This window comes from Cygnus olor, chromosome 1 (genome assembly GCF_009769625.2).
Source record: "Cygnus olor isolate bCygOlo1 chromosome 1, bCygOlo1.pri.v2, whole genome shotgun sequence".
Classification (NCBI taxonomy): Eukaryota; Metazoa; Chordata; class Aves; order Anseriformes; family Anatidae; genus Cygnus; species Cygnus olor.
This window is the reverse complement of record NC_049169.1, coordinates 60250908-60270701: the sequence shown is the minus strand read 5'-3', so window position 1 is coordinate 60270701 and position 19794 is coordinate 60250908. Positions and strand designations below refer to the sequence as shown.

The 19794-nt window shown below is 41.9% G+C and overlaps 1 protein-coding gene across 2 annotated transcripts in view; it reads left to right on the top strand.

Annotated features, from left to right (window-relative positions):
- TBXAS1 (thromboxane A synthase 1) overlaps positions 1 to 19794 on the top strand; it is a 243915-nt gene that overhangs the window by 52546 nt on the left and 171575 nt on the right. For both annotated transcript variants that reach the window (XM_040544945.1, XM_040544946.1), the window contains one exon: positions 11424 to 11517. In XM_040544945.1, the coding sequence (XP_040400879.1) occupies positions 11424 to 11517 (94 nt within the window). The remainder of the gene's footprint in view (positions 1 to 11423; positions 11518 to 19794) is intronic.

Sequence of the window (19794 nt, the reverse complement as noted above, 5' to 3'; positions counted from 1 at the left end):
CCTGCCAGATAAACAGTTCAAGAAAGAACATGACTGATACGCGAGCAAAGACACTTCATTAAAATTAGCTCTTCCTGTCATGTGCACAACTGCTTCATGGAAAAGAGGACTGTTAGAGGATTATGGATGATCCAGATGAACGGACTGTGGAGTAAGCTGTCATGTGCTGTGACGCCAAGCAATGCAAATCAACTCTGTTCCAGGAAAACCATTTCCCTGTCAGCCTGTACATGAAAATTATCTGACTTGAACAAAGGTTTCTTTAAAGTTAAGAGAATTATTCTTAAGGATTGGAGCTTGTCTGTGTCATGGAGGAACGGACAGAATGGACTTCAAAGTGCAGTCAGAAGATAAAGTGCAACAAGCATTTTTTTTATAACCACCAGCCCAGGGAGGAACATATCAGCTTATAAAGTACACTTCTGTCTGAACAGTCCAGCCGGCTGTTTTACAAGTAATGCACAATGCTGCTGCATTTTTCAATGACTAAAGAAGGAAAGTACCTTTCAGTCCATGCTGTTCTAGGTTTAACAGTTTGTGCATACCCAGTGTTGCTATTCCTGCCTCTACTCAGTTGCTCGGTCGCCTTGTTGTTTGAATGGGTGATTCAGAGTTCCAGGAAACCCTGGATGCTTTTGTTCTGCTTTTAGTCTGGATGGTACTTGGGAGCAATGCTTGAGTTCACTTTTTCTTTTTTTGGCAGTTTTTTGAGTTCAGAGTATCTCCTTAAGTTTGCTTTCTGTGATCCTTTCATCCAGTCTGTTTGAAATTCTGCTTTTCCTTTGGCTTTGTTTGGCATTAATTCAACTACCTTCTGTTTTGTAGTAGTAGTTATCAGCCTTGGCTAGTGGCCCACGATGGCTTGTGCAGGCTGGGGATGGTGACTGCCTCTTCAAGCACACTAAAAGTCAATTAAAATAGTTTCACTGTTCTTCCTGTCTCATGCCTACAGTTGCTAAAGGGTATTCTGCTGCTGATGATGTAGGCAATAATATTTGCGCATACACCTTGCTCCTATTCACATTATCTCTTATATGATGAGTTGATGCTATGAGAACGACTGAGCTATTCTTCCTTCACGTGGGCTCAACTTTTGTCAGCCCATAGGTACCTCATGGAGGCATGACTAAGGTGCAAAGAGGAGGCTGGAGTTATTTGTGTGTGTCTGTTTGTATTTCCACAAGCCTTTGAACCCAACTTCCAAACTTCCACTTACTGTTTGTGTGTTCAGGAGGATGAAAGGATCACCTCTTCCTCCATCCAGGAATTAATTACATTGTTTTTTGGTGACCACAATGCCTTTCTGCTTTTCACTAAGGGAGCTCCAGACACTCTTCGCTTTAATTCTAGTGGTATTAAATCATGCAGCAAAATACAAATCTCTAGACTTGCACTTTTTAGATATGTGTGTGGTAGCTTCTCTTGCTTAGTTCTGGGGCTTTGCTGCCAGCTCTGGGTCTATTTCATGACGTAGTAGATTAACATTTGTTCCCTGAAGCATTCTCATTTTCCAGTGGCTCCTTCTATGCTGCTTAATGTGGCTGCTTCAGCCACCTTCTAGGCCGTGGGTTTACTCCTCCAGAGGTGTTTGTGCCTCCTTTGTATCTGCATGGTTTGGAAATAAAGTGGAGGGAAAAAATGTACTTTAATCATTGTGATGTCTTTGAGAATGAAGAAAAAGGGAAGAAGAGGAGGAATGAAAATCTGGACAAGAAAAGAAAACCAGAGGCAACCTTTCTCCTTGTAGCTTCAGAGTACTCCCAGTTCCCAAGACTTGGGGAGCGGGCAGTGTCTCCAATATTAATTTCAATTTTATCTTAGACTGTCTGGTAATGTATGGTATTATAGCATCTTTCCTGTAATTAAAGGTCAGACAATGTTGTCATTGTCACCCTCTACTATAATGGATTATAACTTGTGTAAAATAACTAACAATGAGCTGAGATTTTTATGTGAGCTCTTGGTCTGAGCCAGCACTTCCTTTATTTCTAATCTGGCATACTTAATTATAAGTGGATCTGAGAGCACCACAAATTAAGGTTGTGTGATGCTCCCATTATACAACTCTATTCTTCAATTGTCTCTTGCTTTATCAAATGCTGACCAACTGGGCTTGAAGTTTTCTAGGGTTGGTGTCTTAGGTGGAATTATTGAAAAATCTCAGTTAAAATGAGCTCCATCATTTCTGACAGAGAGGTTTAAGAAAATGTTGTTTTGCTTGTTTTATTTTGGGTATTTTTCTGGGTTTACTTTATACGTCTTAGAGGTCTTTTTTGGCTCTTATATTAGTTTCCCCATGCTTTGATACAGGTGTGCAATATTTGGTGGGAGCAGGTGTTTTTTTGTGTCAGTGGATGTACCCTTTGCCTTTCTCATGCAAATTTGGGTAAATTGGAAGCCTTCAAAAACTGCAGTTAGCACACATTCATTGGAATCTTGCTTTTTACCTATTTATAATGTTAAGCTAATATTTCTGGTTCTGTCTTTGCTAAGCATATTCCTACCTTCTGTGCAGAGGGTTGACCAGGCAGGCACTCCCTGCGAGCAGCTCAGCTTGCTCCAACTACAAGAACTCAGAAGAGACTTGTCTGTAGCTGATCCCCTGTGCAATAGCATCAGTGAGGCTTGGGCACAAAAACTGCAAACCACGTGCCTGTCTCACCTCTCAGCCAGCCCTTTTCCCCTCCACTCGCCCATCACCTGTTTGCAGTGTGGCTGGGGAGGAGGGAAAGATTGAGTGAAGTGACTGTCAATGTGATGAGAAAGGAGGGGACTTGTGCAAGTGGTCTGGCAAGAATGGGTCTAGGGAAGGAGAAACTAGGCAAAGAGCTGCATGGAGGAGGATAAATGGATGAGATGGAAGAATGCAGGACTCTGATAGGCAGAGATCAGTTGGGGAATGCTTCAATTTTGCTGCTCTTTCTCCCTGAGGAAGTATTGGTGAGACCCTGTGGCAGGCTGTGCCTTGCAGCTCCCTCACATGAAGGACAACCCGCTTCTTCTGTCAGCTCTGCCGTTCACTCACTTGGCAGAGGCCTCTGCTGCAGTCCTAGGGTCTTTTGATGACCCCTGGGGATGCAAAGTGATGCAATGTGATGGATTTTTAATGAGCTTTCTAAAAACCTGAGAACTTGCATAGAGAAAATTGCATTAAAGGCACATTATGGAGGTTGTAAAGTCAAGCACACAAAAGTTATGAAATGACGGAACCAAGATGGGCTGTAGACCATTAATTCAGGCACTCTGCACATTTTGAAATGATCTCTGGCTCCCTGATCACATCTGTTTCTGCTCGGCAGGACCTCTGCAATGTTCCATGCACAGAATGGGTGGTGCCCCACTGATGTTAACTTTAATAAATAAGTTTAAAAAATTATTTCATGTGCAGTGTAATCATGAGGTCTGTCTGCATTTATCCAGAGCAGTCTGAAGGGAGGTGAATTGTCCCAGCAGTCGGTCAGAGCTGCTTATTTGAGATTACAAAGGGGGAAGATGCCTAGAGGTTTGTTCCAGAACCACCTTGTCTGTTTTGGTGCATGCCAACAGGCTGGTCTAGAAAAGGGAGGTAGGACTGTGTTCCTCACCTTGTCTTCAATCAAATAAGCCCTCTCAGGCCTAGAAGCACTGGGAAGCATTGATCCTCTTGAAGCAGTTTTGTCCTTCACCTCTCCTGTGCAGCCCTCATGCCAGCTTGTTGTTAATGGCACTGAGTGGCTCTGCACGTCCTGTGGCTCTTGAGGAATGCGGTACCGCACCTGAACTCTAAAACCAGTTCCCTGACAACAGCAACAGACGTCAAGAGAGCTGTCTGATAGACCAGAACAGCATGGATTTGAAAGTGACAGCTGAGGTACGAGTGTGCTATTGGGAATACGACTTGGCTTTGCCTGCGTGCTGTGTTGCCGCTTGATGTGTGTGCTAGGTAATGTTTCGGGAACGCAGCCACCGTAGCGCTGCAGACCATGTCTGACCCTATGAAGTAGTGGGTCAGAGGCCTAGCGAGTGCTTACTGTGTGGCTCTGAAAACCTGAAGTGATCAGGCTCCCAAGCAGGCTTTCCACCCTCTGTTTAAACAGGAAACTACATCCTTTGTCCTTACCATTATTCCTGGTATGTAGGAAGGGTTGTGGTGCACACAGCAACATGTGCCATGTTGTCTGCACATGGAGTTACATCATGACGAAAAGGACCTTGCATAACAATTAGCAAGGCTAATTAAGCTGAAACTTCTTGTCCTTTTAATTATGTAATTAAGATGCCTAATTACAAAATTAAGATATGTGGGGAGGGAGGAAAAAAATTATGAAATTTTACTCATTTCTGAAAATCATGATTGTAACACCACCCTTGTTTGTGCAAACTTCAGTCTTCATGGCTGAAGGAAGAGCACTTGTGGCCTGGAGGTGGTACCACTTTCATGCATGCCACACGGTATCTGTGTGAAGAAAAGGTGGGAAAAGGAAATTGAAGAGGGAGGAGAGATGGTGCCAGTCATCCTGGGGAGCAAAAGGAAGGCTAGTCCTGCAGGTAAGGTAGTGGGCTGTGACATGAGGACTCAGCTCTGCCCCAGGCTCCCTGTGGACCTTTTTTATGGTCACCCATACTCAGGAAACCTCACATCTGCTGTGGACACTCCTGCTTCGTGCCCAGAGCGGGATGTAGGTCGCACCTCCCTTCACAGGGATACCACAAAGATATAAGAGTGCAACGAACTCAACTGCTGTTGAGCCCACTGTGAAAGGCTGAAACTGTGGATTTATGACTCGTTCGTTTGCTCTTTATTTGGGAAAGTTGCTGCCCAGTATGAAAGGGCTGCACTCTGAGAGAGGTGATGAAATACTGTCATTGGCCTGCTGCACGGACCATCTGTCTCTTCCAGGGCTACACCAGAGCATGGTGAAGCATCTTGCTTTTCTATATGGGCTTGTTTGTTTGTTTGTTTTTATTTATTTGGCTTTGATTCACTGCTATATTTTTATTTTTGAAACCAAAGCAACCCCCCAAACTTTAAACACACTGTGACAACCTGCAGCCTTATTACAACTAGTCGCTTGAGCCTATCGGTTCTCTTATTATAAGAGACACTAAAAGAATTGTTCAGCAGACCAGAACAGTATGGATTAAAAAATGATTGTTAGCAGATAGATGAGGGATAAATGTGATATTGGGCATATAATTTGGCCTTTCCTGCACATTATTTCATTAAAGCACTTGCTAATGCACCAGGAATAATAATCCTATGGTCATTTACATTTCGCAGCTGGAAAACATCTGCCCCTGTGGAGGCAGATGGTGCAAGTGTGTGTAATGTCTGTCTTATTCTTGTGCAATTATTTCAAAATTCAAACATTGGGAGTGCAAACAAGGGATTAAGGAGAGAAAGCATTATATGGAAGTTCTCATTATCTCTGGAACTGGTATTACTGTCCCACAAACTCATAGTTTAAAAAGTATATATTTTTTGAGCTTGAAAATGAAATTGCAGTACTCAGCCTTATCTGAAACTGGCTAAAGTCTCTTTTGAAGCTTATCTCAAGAATATACTAAAACTGTACTTGTGAATATTCTTTTTTCTTAATAGTAGTCAAACATCCAAGTGCACTTCTCAGCAGAAACCTTCATTTCCACCAGAGCTAGCGATAGGTAACAATAAAGGGCAATTTGGAAGCCTTTGACCAAGGTTAATAGAACAGGTTATAAGAGAGTATTCCTTTCCTCAGTTTTCCATCAGCTTTGGGAGAGAGTGCTTCAAGACTTACTTATGTTCTGGGGTTGGCTGGCTGACTTTTTTTATTCTGTGAGTTCAGTTGCTGGAGGTAATAACCAGAGGTGGTATCTGCCTTGGCTGGAATACTTCCTGGAATACCTGCTTTCAAGACACGTGTTCTGTGTGTTCCTCTGTTGGACCAAATCATGATTTTCTGTCTTATGTGTCCTGAGTGTCGGATGAGAAGAAAGACTTGTGTGATGGCAGCTCTCCAGTGATTGTGCTGCAGTATTCATAATGCAAAAATTCCCAGAGAGAACTAAGAGCAGAAATTTCAACTCTGTAGTGAGACCAGGGATGATATCAGTGCTTTGGTGAGACTGCTTTCTAGGCAGGGCTCCCAGGAAGGCTTATATATTTTATATGAGCCATCACTGTAATGTTTGGGAGGCTACCATTATTTTCTGTATTATCACTACTTTGAGCAAAAGTACATCCCAGTGTTAACTGGGACCTAGTGTGGGTATACATAAATAGAGGCAAATAGGTGAAAAATGCATGATTATGTCTTACTTGGCAGGAATGTTTGCCATTATTTCAGCAAAATGCTTTGTTTTCCTACTCAGTCTTCCAAAATAACACACCTCCCAGCTCCCCAAAAGATTAAAAAACATTACTTTTTTTTTTCCTTCTCTCTGAGTGTCCTAGTTTATAGCTTTCAGATATTATTAGGACATGCATTACTTAGATGCAGAAGGAATGACGCACTTTCTATTGAGAGAGGGATTTGGGGTGATTTCAGTGGTATGTTGAACTCTGTGATGCAGATTTGGCAACTTGTGAATATTATCTGCTGTATGAATTGATTGCAGTTAGTGGTAGGCTGCATAATACTTTTTCTTTCAGTAGTGATCAGTACTGGACTGGTGAGGCAGATAGCTAGTTCTGTCACATATATCCATCGCAACTTATGTTAATTAGATGTTGGTTTGGATTCCTTCTCAATTTTTGCATGGTGTCTCGTGGTGGGAAGTTCGTGTTTCAGATACCTTAAGTCAGCCTTGCAGGCCTACAGGAATGTATTTGGCATGCCAACTTTCTTTTAACAGTTATGTTTAATCTGCACAGAGATCATCTAGCTCTGAGAGGCCATTTGAATGTCTTCAAAGAGTTATTGAATTGTTTATTGATCCACCTCATTACTGCTGTTTCTCTGGTTCCTTTCGATGTGTTGTCACTTCGTTCAACGTATAATGCCAGGGTTTTAAATTAATAGGTGCAGGAAGCCCTACATGTGTAAATATTAGGGTATGTTTCTTCTTTGAGTGAAAATGTGGTAGGTCGTCCAGTCAATACTGTTGCCATCAGAGTCCTACCTTTATTATGCCCCTCTTTGCACAAAGTCTTCTTCCTCCCATCTTCTTTAGAAAACTTGAAGTGTCTGAAGTTTTATTTGTGAGGCTTTGTAGCAGTCTGATCTCATGCTGCCATTGGGAGCCTACAGACTAGTTCCCTGCTTATGAAAATATTTTTTTCTCTCCTTCCCTTTAATCTTTTTCCATGTCTCTCTGTTACATTTGTTAAATTCATGAATTAAATACCTGCTGATTTTCCTTCCATTAATTTCATCACTTTTTGAAGCTTTTTAAGCATCTAGAATAGACAACATCCTGTAGCAAGGAGTTCCATAGTTAGAATATTGATTATTTGGAAAAGTGCTTCGTTTTAATCCTGCCACCTGAACATTTATTTGTTGTGTGTGGCTTTTTTATTTAGTTAGTTATTTTTAGCAATGATAAGTAATAATTCTTTATTTATCTTCTCTAAGCCATGCAGGATTTTATATGTATTTGTCATGCAGCATCAGTTGCTTCTTTTTCCAAGGTTAATATTATAATCTAGATATTTGTTCCTTGTAGAGAAGTTGCTCTGTATCTTTGGACATTTTGGTCATGTCCCAATATCTCTTCTATTTCTAGATTCTTTGAGATGAAGTATCAGAACCGCAGGTAGTATTTAAGACGAAAGGTGGAAATGTATATTTTTGAGCAATAATGTAGCTGTGTATATCTTTTTTTTTTTCTTTCATTTTCCTTATAAATACTCTTCAGCCTAGGGAAAGGCCAGTAGTTTTTAACTTTGTCCTTTCTGTTTGCTAGTCTGATCAATAAACTTCTATCGTTAGTGTGCACACAGAAACAGCATTTTTTATTTTGGAAGTTGCTTGCTATCAGATAAATTAGGGGGGATAAATTAACACAGAAGTGCGTTAAGTAGCAGAGTGAGAAATAAGACTTCCTGCTGGTGATAAGGCAGATTCAGAACCATTTCATTTAGATGTCAGCTTCTCGAGATGAACATAGTGTGCCTACCTGCATGACAATTCTGCCTGTTTGCACTCTTCATCTTCTGGCCCATCTCCCCTTCTCAGCAACAAAACGTGGCCACTGTGTTCCCCGGCACTACTTAGCGCACAACTCTGCAAGCTACTGGCCAAGTGTGTGTCATGGGTGTGCTGAGTAGCTGAATCACATAAATTAGCCTGTTCCAGTTATCAGATGCTTCTGGCTGAAGAGGCAAAGGTTTGTGCCATGAAGCTGTCAGAGGCATGCATTGCTGGTGTTCATTGTGTGTTACACAGGACAGACTTTTTTTATAATTTGCAATTATTTTTTTAATGAACTCCAGAACACCCCTTCCTCTCCCTCCTCCCACCCTCCAGTTGGTAGGCATGAGCTGAAATATTGCAGAGGTGGGGGGTGGGGGAGAAGCTCTTAAAGTGATGATTAAGGTGCAGAACATAAGCTGTTATGTTAGAAATGGCTAAAGTCAAGATTACCTTTGTAATTCTAAATATTCCTTCTTCTGTGCATGCAACATGGTCAGTCCTGAAGCACTTGCATGCTCTTCTCTGCAAAACTACAGGCATTTCAACAGTACCAGAAATGCAATGAAATCACAGATACAGAGCTATATGTGTTTATTGATGAGATTTATTTTATTTTATTTTTATTGCTGACCCTGTCCATTTGTTGGTATACTTCAGTGACTACAGTGCTTGTTTCCCACCTCATTGTAAACCATGTTTCTCTACGTTTTGAAAACCTACTTCAAATGTAGCTGAATGAAAAGTACCAGAGAAAAAACTCTTAGGAGGAAAAAGGAAAGCAAATTATTGGTATGGAGCTGCCAATAAAGTTCAGAAGCTAACGAAGATGAACTGCTCATCTAAGCATAAATGGTCCACGGAGTCCAGGTGTGCTCTTGTCTTATGAACCTGGGTGCCGAGTTTCGAGCACTATACTCATTAATTTTGCTCCTTCTGAAATATTTGGTGATCACATCAATTAATTGTGCTGTGTAAGACTGTTTGAGCCTGCAGTACAAGAAGATCAGGGGTCTACAGTGTCCAGTCTACAGTGAAATTAGTAGTTGGCTGCAGCTCTGGCTGCTGTTTTGTAACCTGTCATGTATTCCACGGTAAAAACATCCAGCAGAAAATGCTGCAAAATTGACTGGTTTCCATTGAGAGAGATTTTCATCTCTTCCACTGTTTACATACAGAAGATGAGGTCTTTGCTGTGACACAAAGACATTTTAGGCAGATTTCAAACAGCAGCAAAAAAAAAATCCTCTCTTTGGGGAAGAAAATGTATCGTGTAGGCTGTTTGTCATTTTGAAGTTAATTTTTTTTTTCTTCCCAAAGAATATTAGCTATTTCAGCTTTTAAAAAAACAAGCAAAAAAACCTTATTTTTTTAAAGCAGTTATGCAGCCAAAAAGTCAATAATATATATAAAATGTGTAATAAATTTTGACTTCTGTGCCTTTTTTTCCCACAATACCCTGTGATACTGAAATAGTACTCCTGCATAGAGACATCACTTCTATTTAGAGGGTTTGCGTTTGGGAAGGTTTGTATTGCCACATAGGAAGCACGTTGCTGATATTTAAATATATTCAGATCTGTATCTTCTGATTATAATTTTTGTAAAGTATCTTCACAAAAGAAAATCCATTAAGAGAATAGGTACTGTGCTGCAGGAAATCTCAAGAAACAGAAGTACAAAAAGCTGCTAACTAGATACGCAAGTCCTGTTCTGTTTTGCTGGTCACGTGAGATTCAATACTCTTAATTTCCTGTATTTCACTTCACAGCAGCATCTTTTCCCACCTGCTGAAGGGAAGGGCCTTTTTCTGCCACTGACTCTTTTTCTCCACCATGTTCCCTGTCCCACAAGAATTGTGCGCTATTTGCCCATTTAATTAAGCCAGGACATTCCTGCCTGCATCGTGTAGGGTGTTTCAAATGAGGCGTTATGTAGCTTATGGGATCTGAAAGCAGACTTGTCCAAGTCATAGCAGTGGGTTAAGCACGGTCCTTGGAGTCATCGAGACTGTCAGCTGGGCTTAAGGGGGAGTCAGCTCACTGGGATCCCAGGGCACTGCTTCTGGCTATGTCTCTTATGCAATTCAGATGAATTGCAGGCTCAGCAGACTAAGGCAGCTGACATCATGATCCCTATACCTACACTATATGCAGTTCATGATTTTTACTTTGGGTTAGATTTAATTTGATCTCCAGGACCAAACGGTCTCACCGTGCTTGCGGTTCAAAGCTGAAGGACCACTAGTTAGTTCAGAACTGCCCTGTTAATAGATGAAGTATGAGAGCAGAGCCTCAAGTTCACTTTCTTCTCGGTTTCCTCTCAAAAAAGTGTAGTTCACATGTAACAAAATTGCCCCAGATATCGAAACATCATGCAGTAAGCAGGGGCAACTGGGAAGGTTCTTTAAAATTGTTATTGCTCTGAGCTGGGATGCTAATCAAGAGACAGCCTTTATTAATGTCAATGATCTTTTGCCCTGGTCCTCCTGGTGATAGTGTTCAATGTAATAATAATCAGTATTATTGTGTCTTTGGCTAATCAAAACTGCTGCTGTTAGCTCCTGTTCTTCCAGGTTTCACCACCTGAAGTCCACTGACTTAAACCCATGGTATATATTAAGAAAGGAGGAGAGGGGGTAAAAGGGCTATGGGGTTGTTTCCTCCCCCACCCAGTATTGTCCCTGCCAACATGCCACAGTTTCATCTGAAACAAGGGATGCACGAAGCTTTTCAGTCTGGGTTTTGTTTCCATGTATTTTTTATCTTTGTTTAATTTGCTGACTGGCAGCTGGAAAATCACTTAATCAGCATATCTGGCCCAAATACTAGGCTTGACTTGAAAACACTGACAGTGTCTTGGCTCGCTCACAACTGCAACTAGTTTGAATTCCTGTTCTGTGATCTGTATAGGTAGTGGTGATAGAAGAAAAAGAAAATAATCATGTGAAGATCTGTCTTGCTTCTTTCCCAGCTGTGCCACAGTGGTCGGAACCCAAATGCCCGTTTCAATCTCGTAACCGCATGTAGCTTTAGCAAGTTGCTTCTGATGCACACACAACCTTCTGGGGAAGAGGAGCAGCTCTCCATTTCCACTGCCCAGTTTGCAGGCCTGTGTTTGAGTCCCTTTGTTCTTCTGTCCTCTCAGAAGCACCAGTGCTTTGTGTTTGCTCCTGTGGCTGAGCAGTGCCACCTCACTGATGGTTCTGTTTGGCCAATACAGAAAGCATCTTCTCCCTATCTGAACCCAGGGAAGCCACCTGAACCAGTTACTATGGGAAATCTTATCCTAACAAGGTCCAAAATTAACTTACTACTTTATTTTTTCCAGGTACTCCACCTCTGCCTTCTCCAAACTAAGCAAAGTAGGGATCAGACATCCTCCACCTCTTCCTTTCATTGGAAACCTGCTCTTTTTCCGGGAGGTAAGGAAGAGTTTTATTTGTGTTTATCCAGAATGTTGGGAATTTTGGATACAAGGTAGGAGGGATTGAAAAGGATCCTACACTTCAGTAGTACCATCCCTTTAAGCGTCCCCCTCTGAAAAAAACAAGCAAAACTCAGTTCTTTGAGTGAATTGGTAGAGAGTTGTGTGCAAGCAGCACTAACTCCAGGGTAAAATAAACTTGAGGGGAAAGAAAATGCATAAGCTCCTGCAGTTAATTACTTGAGCTTTTCCAAGAAAGTTCATGCCCTCAGTGAAACAAACTTAGTTATGTGAATAGAGCAGATTACGTTAACTAGCCCCAACTGGTTTGTTCTGAGTGGTTTTGGCTTGCACGACCTTTCTATTTGTTTGTGTTTTTGCTGATGGTACACATTTATTTTAAAGCTTGTAGCATTGCTTGCTCCTAAGCAGTAACTGGAATTGGCTACCACTGAATGCTATTGTTCTGTGCCCCAAATGTTGCCATCCCGGACTGGGCGGGGAAGTACTGGGGATTCTTGCCACCGGATTTAATTCACTCACTCTTCCCACCCTTCACCTTCTGTCAGCCTGTTCGTGCTGGTGTTTTTTGTTCCTTGCTCAACTTTTATAAAGCTTCTGATTGACCAGGTTATGTTAATAATGAGGAGCTGCCATTTCTCTGGTTGGACTCTTACAGTAAAATCTCCCAAGTGTGTCTCTGTTATGTTCCAACAACTTTTCAGGAAATCTGGGCTAACTCCAGCTACAACCCGATATCCTCTTTTAAGTGCATAGTCATCAATATCCATGCTGAGATTTGAATTATTAATGCGATTATAGTGCTTCTTACCTTGGTTTTCATGGTGATTGTTCCGTCAATATCTGACTCATTACTAGGTAAAACCTATTTAAATACTGGTTTTACATGTACATCTGATTTCGTTTAGAAAATAGCATAAAAGGTGGACTTATTTGCTCTTGGTTCATTTGAAAAGGATTGACAGTTTGACTTTCAGATACAGGAGATGCTGATTGTATGGAATATGGACCTGTTCACCCTGATTCTTCTGGTTGAATTCAGCTGGATGGCATGAAGTGACTTGTTCTGTAGGTCTTTGCTGACAAAATCCTCTTATCGTTAGTTACCTGCTAACACTTGCTGTAGGAAAAGCTGCCTGGAGATTAAATTATTTTGATATGCTGTGGATAGGTTTACCCTGTAATATTTACTGTATGAGTTGAAAGTTTCTGAAAACTATTATCTGTGATCTGCTAGGCAAATTTCATTACCAGTGTTGCATTCATAGAACTTGCTTAAAGCAGGCTAAGGAAGAAAATGGACATAATTTTAGTAACTTCTGGGGAGAAAATAAGTAAAGGTAGCTATGAAACTATGTCTTGCAGTACCAAGAAATAAGAATTTCAGTCAGAGCTTTTAAGCAGTTAAGCACTGCAGGAACACAAGCCCCACCAGGCTGTATGTCCAGCACTACAACGTTTCGCTGTCTGTCCTGTCTATAGTCTTATAGTCAATAGGAACAGGCAGGGATGAGTCCAAACTCTTTGTAATTTTTCTTTCTTTCTTCTCTCACGTTTTACCATGTTCTCTGGATCTGTTCCTGTGGCTGCTTTCTTCGAATTAGTGCCCAAAGCAATGTGCTGGTAAGAGGAGGGGTGCTCTTATATTGCTGGATGTTCGTGACTAGAGCATTTTCAAGTTACAAGTGCTCTCACTGCAGGCAGTAGAGGACAGCTTCCATGTTCACTCCCTTCCCCAGCAGGGGAGAGCTAGGAGCTGCCTCCCACCTTCATCAGGACTGGAGTAGGTTATAGGGACTTTAGGGATTTAGCTGCCAGTGGCACAGTGGTGCAGGAGTGGCATTTTTTTTGTTTTGTTTTGTTTTTTTTAGGAAGTAGCAAAACTACATCTATAATATTAAGAAGTTCTTGCACTTGCACGTTCATGCAGACACGTCTTTTCACTGAACTGGATATTTAAGGGTCTTCTCTATTAAATAGAGCAGCTCCTTCTTGCTCTGTGCATTATCACCAATGTTGTGCATCGAAAAACACAAGCCATAATCCCACTAAAAGGGTCTTTCAGCCCTTGAACCATTTATGTCAGAGGAGTTCATGAATGGTGGCTAAGAGGAATGAGTTCTCGTGTGCTGTACAGGAATCTGCATACATGGAACTTGTACATTTCCAGTGTTGAATTTGAACTACAAATCAACATGGGTTGAAAACCTCTGCGTGAGAATGAGACTTAGAAATCAAAACACTTCAAAAATATATTCTTCCAGGCCAAAGAGTGAGCTCATCTCGTGGTTTTGGGCTTTCATGATTGCTAGAAATTTAAGGGGGAAAAAATGGAGAAGGAAGGTGAGTCCGTCCGATATAATTGAGTAAATCACAGACCCGGGGATTTTAGGGGAAAAAAAGACATAAAACATCAAAAGGTATTGAAAAAATTGTAGGAGTAAGCAGCATTTTTTCAGCTTCTAATGGCATAAATTCAAGGATTTTCTCGCTTTCTCCCTTGCTTACATGGGTGTAAATCAGTTCTACTGATATTAGTGGAGGTTCTCATTTTACTCCACTGTATATGTGAACAGAACATCAGGCCTCATCATTCTCTTTGTTGTCATTATTATTCCGTAAGTGTGTCTGAAAATGAATGAACAGTGCAAGCAAGATTTGACCAATAGTGCTGGGCTGTTCTTTCCTTTTTCTTTTTTAATAAACTTTCAAATGTATTTCAAATGAGAAAATGTTTTCTCCATGAGATTTTTCTTGAAAGAGTTATTTTTCTCCAAGAAAATATATTGCCTGAGAAATGCCCAAAATAAGAGATGCTGTAATGTAGTGTCTCAGAAAGGAAGGGGAAGTGCTGAAAGTTAAGGGGATAAGGGAAATGCAACAGGAAAGACCTATCTCCATCACAGAAAAGTAGACTTTAAGAGCTGTCTTGGGGAAAACAAGGTTGGTTTACTGTAAGTTGCCCCTTTTCTCTCAAGTAAAATAGAGAGAGATAATCGCAGCCTGAAACTAAAACGTATCCACGTTAATCGGCTTATCTCAAAAATGAGAAGATATGAAATTATTACAGTTCTGCAGCTGGGAAATTATCAGAGTCCAAGATATTAGATTAAAAATTCTTCATTGCATGAGAACAAATTGTGGTGGGCAAGTCTGATGTAATAGTAAATATGATTAGGCTGTTCAAAAAAAATAAGCAGCATGTTCAATTTTCCTGGTAACTGAGCAGACTTGCAGCAGACAGACTAGCGTTGTGCTAGGAACTCCTGACTGTTTCCCCCATCTCTCCACATACTGCATTTTTCCTGCTAATCTGTGGAATTTTTATTTATTTTATTTTTTTGTCTCTGTAGCAGCATAACAGGAGACACAAAGCTATACACAGCATGGGCTTTGACTTTGAAGCCCATGCAGGTGCATGAGTGAGAGGGGCAGGCTACAGAAAAAATAAGCAGAACTATCCTATTAATTCCTAGACTAATGATTTTGTGACAAATGCTCTGAAAATCAAGAAAGTGCCCATGCCCTGTTAGCCTTCCTCCCAAAGAACCGTGGCAAACCCTTGACCTGTTGCTATGGCTCTGCTGTGCTTTTCTCACTGTTTCCCATCCTTCTCTTAAAAGGCAGCTGTGCTGTTTTTAAATGTCACAGGCTCTGACATTTGAGCGGCTCTGGTCACCTGGTACCGTACCTGCCTGCGCTGCTCAACCTCCTGCAGAGCACTGCCCTGCCGCAACCTGGGGCTCGCCTTTCTGCTGTTTTGGGGTGGTGGTAGGTCTGCCTCGGCTGCCTTGTTTGGGGCTTGGTAGGCGGGCAACATGTGTGCAACTGGGTGATGTGCTTTGGGTACCTGTGTTGGCGTGAACATGTGTTGCTCTCCTCTGAGTGCTCCTAGCAAGCTCCAGCGATGCTTTTGACTGGCTGCGTGCTTGCATCCCTGCCTTGCATTTTAATGGATGACATCACTGTCTTTAGCCCCTCTCTGCTTGGACAGGATACTCTTTGTTTACTCTGTTTATTTCTGCCTGGCCTACTTGTGGATCCTGGGCTACCCTGGAGCGGCCCATTTCTGCTGAATGGAAGTGGAGGATGTGTGGATGCTTTGTCTTGCTTTCAATTTGGGATCTAGCTGGGCTGTGTTGTTTTATAGCTGATGGGTGGGAGTGGAGAAGGAGGGTGTGTGTGTGTGTGTAGGGAGGAAGCAGAGAGCAAACATCATCTTTTTCCACTACGTATCTGCCAAAAGCATCCTTTGACTGGGAAGTAAAGAAAAATAAAAGGCTGAGTCCTTGCAGGAATGAATTTAACCCCACGTCTAATTTGCAGCCTAGAAAGCAGTATCTCAATGCTTGGAGAGAGGCTGCAGCACTTACTGTACTGGAATTTAATGACACAGCACGTAAACCCAAACAAGGTTGGAGGGAGGCAAATAGTCAGGGTCGGGGAAAGGCTGTGGACCTGGATTTAATTACAAGAATAATATGGCTTACACTGACAGTGAAAGCCTGCATATGGTTTTCTGTTGCTTTGCACAGATAAATGAGAGGAGTGGGGTAGGGAGTGTGTGCTTTGCCTCTTGGTTGCCTTTTCTGGTTCCACACAGCTACCATGGCACCACGGACCAGCCTGGTGCACCCACTGTGGGCTGCTGACTGCCCCGACAAGCCTCACGGGGTGCTTCAGGTCTTCTCTCATGGCCTGGAAAAATTCCTTCTTGACTGGAAGGCCCATTTGTGTATTCATGTCAAATGAAATGCCCGCACGTGGTGCAGCTCTGAATCTAGCCACTGCAGTTTGCAACATGACAGAAAACCTGGGGTTAAATGTGTTTTTGCACGTATCTTCATGTGTCTGTAAAGCCAGTCTCTCCTTTTCAAATATGTGTGTTTTCCTAGTCTCAGCTGATACCTGTGCCACCTCCTTTGATCAGACGTTAGCACTGTTGGAAACCCTGACAAAGTCAGTGTGGTACCTGGCTGTGGGAGCCTAAAGCAGGAAATCGAGACGTGGCAATTAGTTGACTCCTGCTTGACTAAATGCTATTAGCACCCCTCAGTGGGAGCGGGACCGCTGGTTTCCCACAAGAGCCTCAGGCAGAGCTGTGCTAGGGCTCATCTCAGCTATTCCCTGAGCCTGTGGGACCTCAGTAGGGAGAGCAGCACATGTTCCTGAGAAAGCCTTCTGTACAGACATGATGTCCTTGGTGTTCCTGCACTTGACATTTCTGATCGCTGTGCTCACAAGGTATCCCTGAATGCGGCATCAACAGGTTCTCTTTAAATAACCTCTATGGAAGCTAGAGATGGTATTGTAGGGCACAAAGCAACAGGCAGGTCTTTTGTGACAGAAAAAGAGGGGTCAATCATTGCTGCTTTGTTGGTAGGTAATGGTGACCCGAGGGCAGTGGTCATGAAAGATGGTTTTGCTTTTTTGGAATATAATATTTCTTGGAATAATATGTAATGTTTCTTTTGGAATATAAGAGGAGAAAGAAGTCTGAACTGTCCCTTTTGTATTCCAAGGAACAGCTCCTTGCTGTGTGCCCTCTGACGAGAGCACGTCCTGCTGCTCTTTGCGCCATCCTGAAGAGGCCTGGATGGGCCCTTCCTGTAGAGACGTAGAGTTATTGCCTCTCAGAAGAGATGAAAATTTCATTCATGAGCAACACCACGTCTTTGGTATTCTGTAAGCCATGTTTTGGTAGTTCCTTTTGGCATACTTCATGCTTGCTTGTGATAAGGAGGCAATAGCTGAGGCAATTGCTAGCTGTATGAGAAGGCCTTTACCTGTTAAGTGGAAAGGGAATGATGTTTTCAACAGCAGCACAGCAAGTGAGAGCAGAGACTTTCCAGTCATGCTCCCAGCTTTCCCCAGACTCCCAGAGTGATTTGAGGCAAGTTTGATTGGGACAAAGACTCCTTATTTTCTGAATAAGCAGATCCCCTTCTTTTGTTTCACCTTGTGCCTCTTTTTACCCGCCTACAAAATGGCTGGCATAGATGGTGGTCTGGTACATACATCTTGGTGGTTTTTTTGTTTTTTTTTTTTTAATTTATCATGTTATGGTGAAACACTCTGATCGATGCCTAAGTGACTTCTCTGGGGACTTTCTGTGGTAGATCTGGGGACACTGATATCACTGCTGTCTCTAATAGACTGGTCAGTTTGAAGGCAGGAGGAAATTTAAACGGTCCATCAATAGACACAGACCAAAGAGAGCTGTGAATCAACTCCAGCCTGAGCTTTGGCCTATAAATGAAGGTGTCTGAATAAGGTGAGTCCCCAAGATCACCATGCTGATGGACATTTCTCTGCTATTCCATTCCATTCCATCCTTGATCAAAATCATTGCTCTTTAATTGTTTTTTGGTGTCAATGGAGAAATGGCTACCCAATATCCATCAAAGTAGAGGTCTGCATCATTAAAATGGCATCTTGCTGCTGGGAGTGGTTTAGGGGAAGTTTGCAATGCGTTGTGCCTCTTGGAGACTATATGTTCAAGTTCATCACAGCAAATTCCAGAGTGTTATCAGTAGCCTACTCTTTAAGAAGTGCATACTGCTAGGTTAAAGCCAGCTCTGGCATGAAATCTAGCAGCAGAGAACATAAAACAGGGATCCTACACAATAGTTGGGTTAAGGGAATGAAAATAATGCAGAGTTTGAATGGTAGCAGCATATAGATAGACCCAGTGTAACTGCTCAAACTGGAATTTTCCTTGGACTCTGTGGTCATGCAAAAGAATTAAGATTCCTGGAAGAAATATGGACCTTCACCTTGAAGAATGGCTTCATAGTGATGTGACTGAACAAGAGGACTTATAACTGTTGTGATAAATTTAATGGGCTTCTACACATGGTCTTAAAAAAAAGGGGGGAATATTTCTTAGATCTGATTGTCTTCCATTCAGTTTTGTCTATATTTACATCAGTGCTGGCTTGGAGAGAATTGGATTGGAGTAAATACAAAATCTGCTATGCCTTGAAATTAAAACAGAAAGCAATAGACTCAGTGCTGCAGTTAGTAAGAGCAATCTCTGTTGTTTTAGATGAAGCTGTAACTTGTTCATATTACATGTAGATCTGGAGTTTAGTGGTATCATATGCTGCTCACCCTCCTACTGTGACGTGTAGAAATCCATGTTCAGAAAAAGTTCTGTGACAGCAACATCAGTACTTAGAATAATGGCCAGGTATCAGTTGTAATGCTAAAATTATAGCCAGCTCAGATTGGTTGTTGAGAATAGTTGTTATCCATGAGCCAACAAATTTAGCTGAGTCTTAACTTCATTAGCAGTGTCTAAATGCGTTAGCCATATGCTCCTCAGCATATGGGTAAATACATAACAATTTATTTTCATTAGGGTTTTCTTGCAAGTGCTGCTAACCAAAGCTCCGCTAGACATGTTTATAGCATGACACGTCTCTTCAAATAAGAAGCTGGCTTTCTGCATATCAAGTCATCCTGAAAGGGTAGCAAACAAATACTTCCCCTGCCCTTTTCTGAAGTAGGACGGTACAGCTGCTGTACGTCTGATCTGCTGCAACTAGCTGTTCTCAGTTTTATGTTCAAATGAGTGTGAGAAGGCTCTGGAGAACTGCCTGTTCAAACACGTGCCATTAAATCCCCAGTATTCCTTGTGTGCTGTCTTCTGTCTGACTATGGTGCACTTTGGGTGACACCACCTGCTTGTGGCTTTACCTGAATGTAAGACTTACAACCCACTGAGTTCTTCACTTTTCCTTTCCTCTCCTCCCCAAGAAGGAATTGGGGATGAATTTGAACTTTCCCTAGGAGGAACGGTTTCTGAAATTAGGTCTTAGTCACGACCCTTAGTCAAATGGATGCAGTGTTGGGAAGGACAGCATAAGTTTGCAGAATGGGCACTGGGACAGAGCCATGAGGACTTAAGTAGCAGTATCTGTGGTACAGGTGCAAAGCAGCTGTTGCATGCTTGGGCTTTTGTTATATTGTCAGAAATAGGTGAAATGTTGTCTTCTGGAGTGCTCTTTTTTTTTTTTTTTTGACAAATATTTATGAAGTTTAATCCAGATATTAAAGTTGCCTAGGTAGATGTGGAGATGTAAGAAACGGCCAATGTTGTCTGGGGGCTATAAAGTTCAAAAGGAATCTAACTCTCCACATACTCAGAGGCCTCAGCACTTGTCTAAGTGTAGACAATAAAGTGAAACCAGAATCAACCAGATTTGCTCTTGAATCAGGTTTGTTTGAGGAAGAAAAAAGCAGTTTTTCA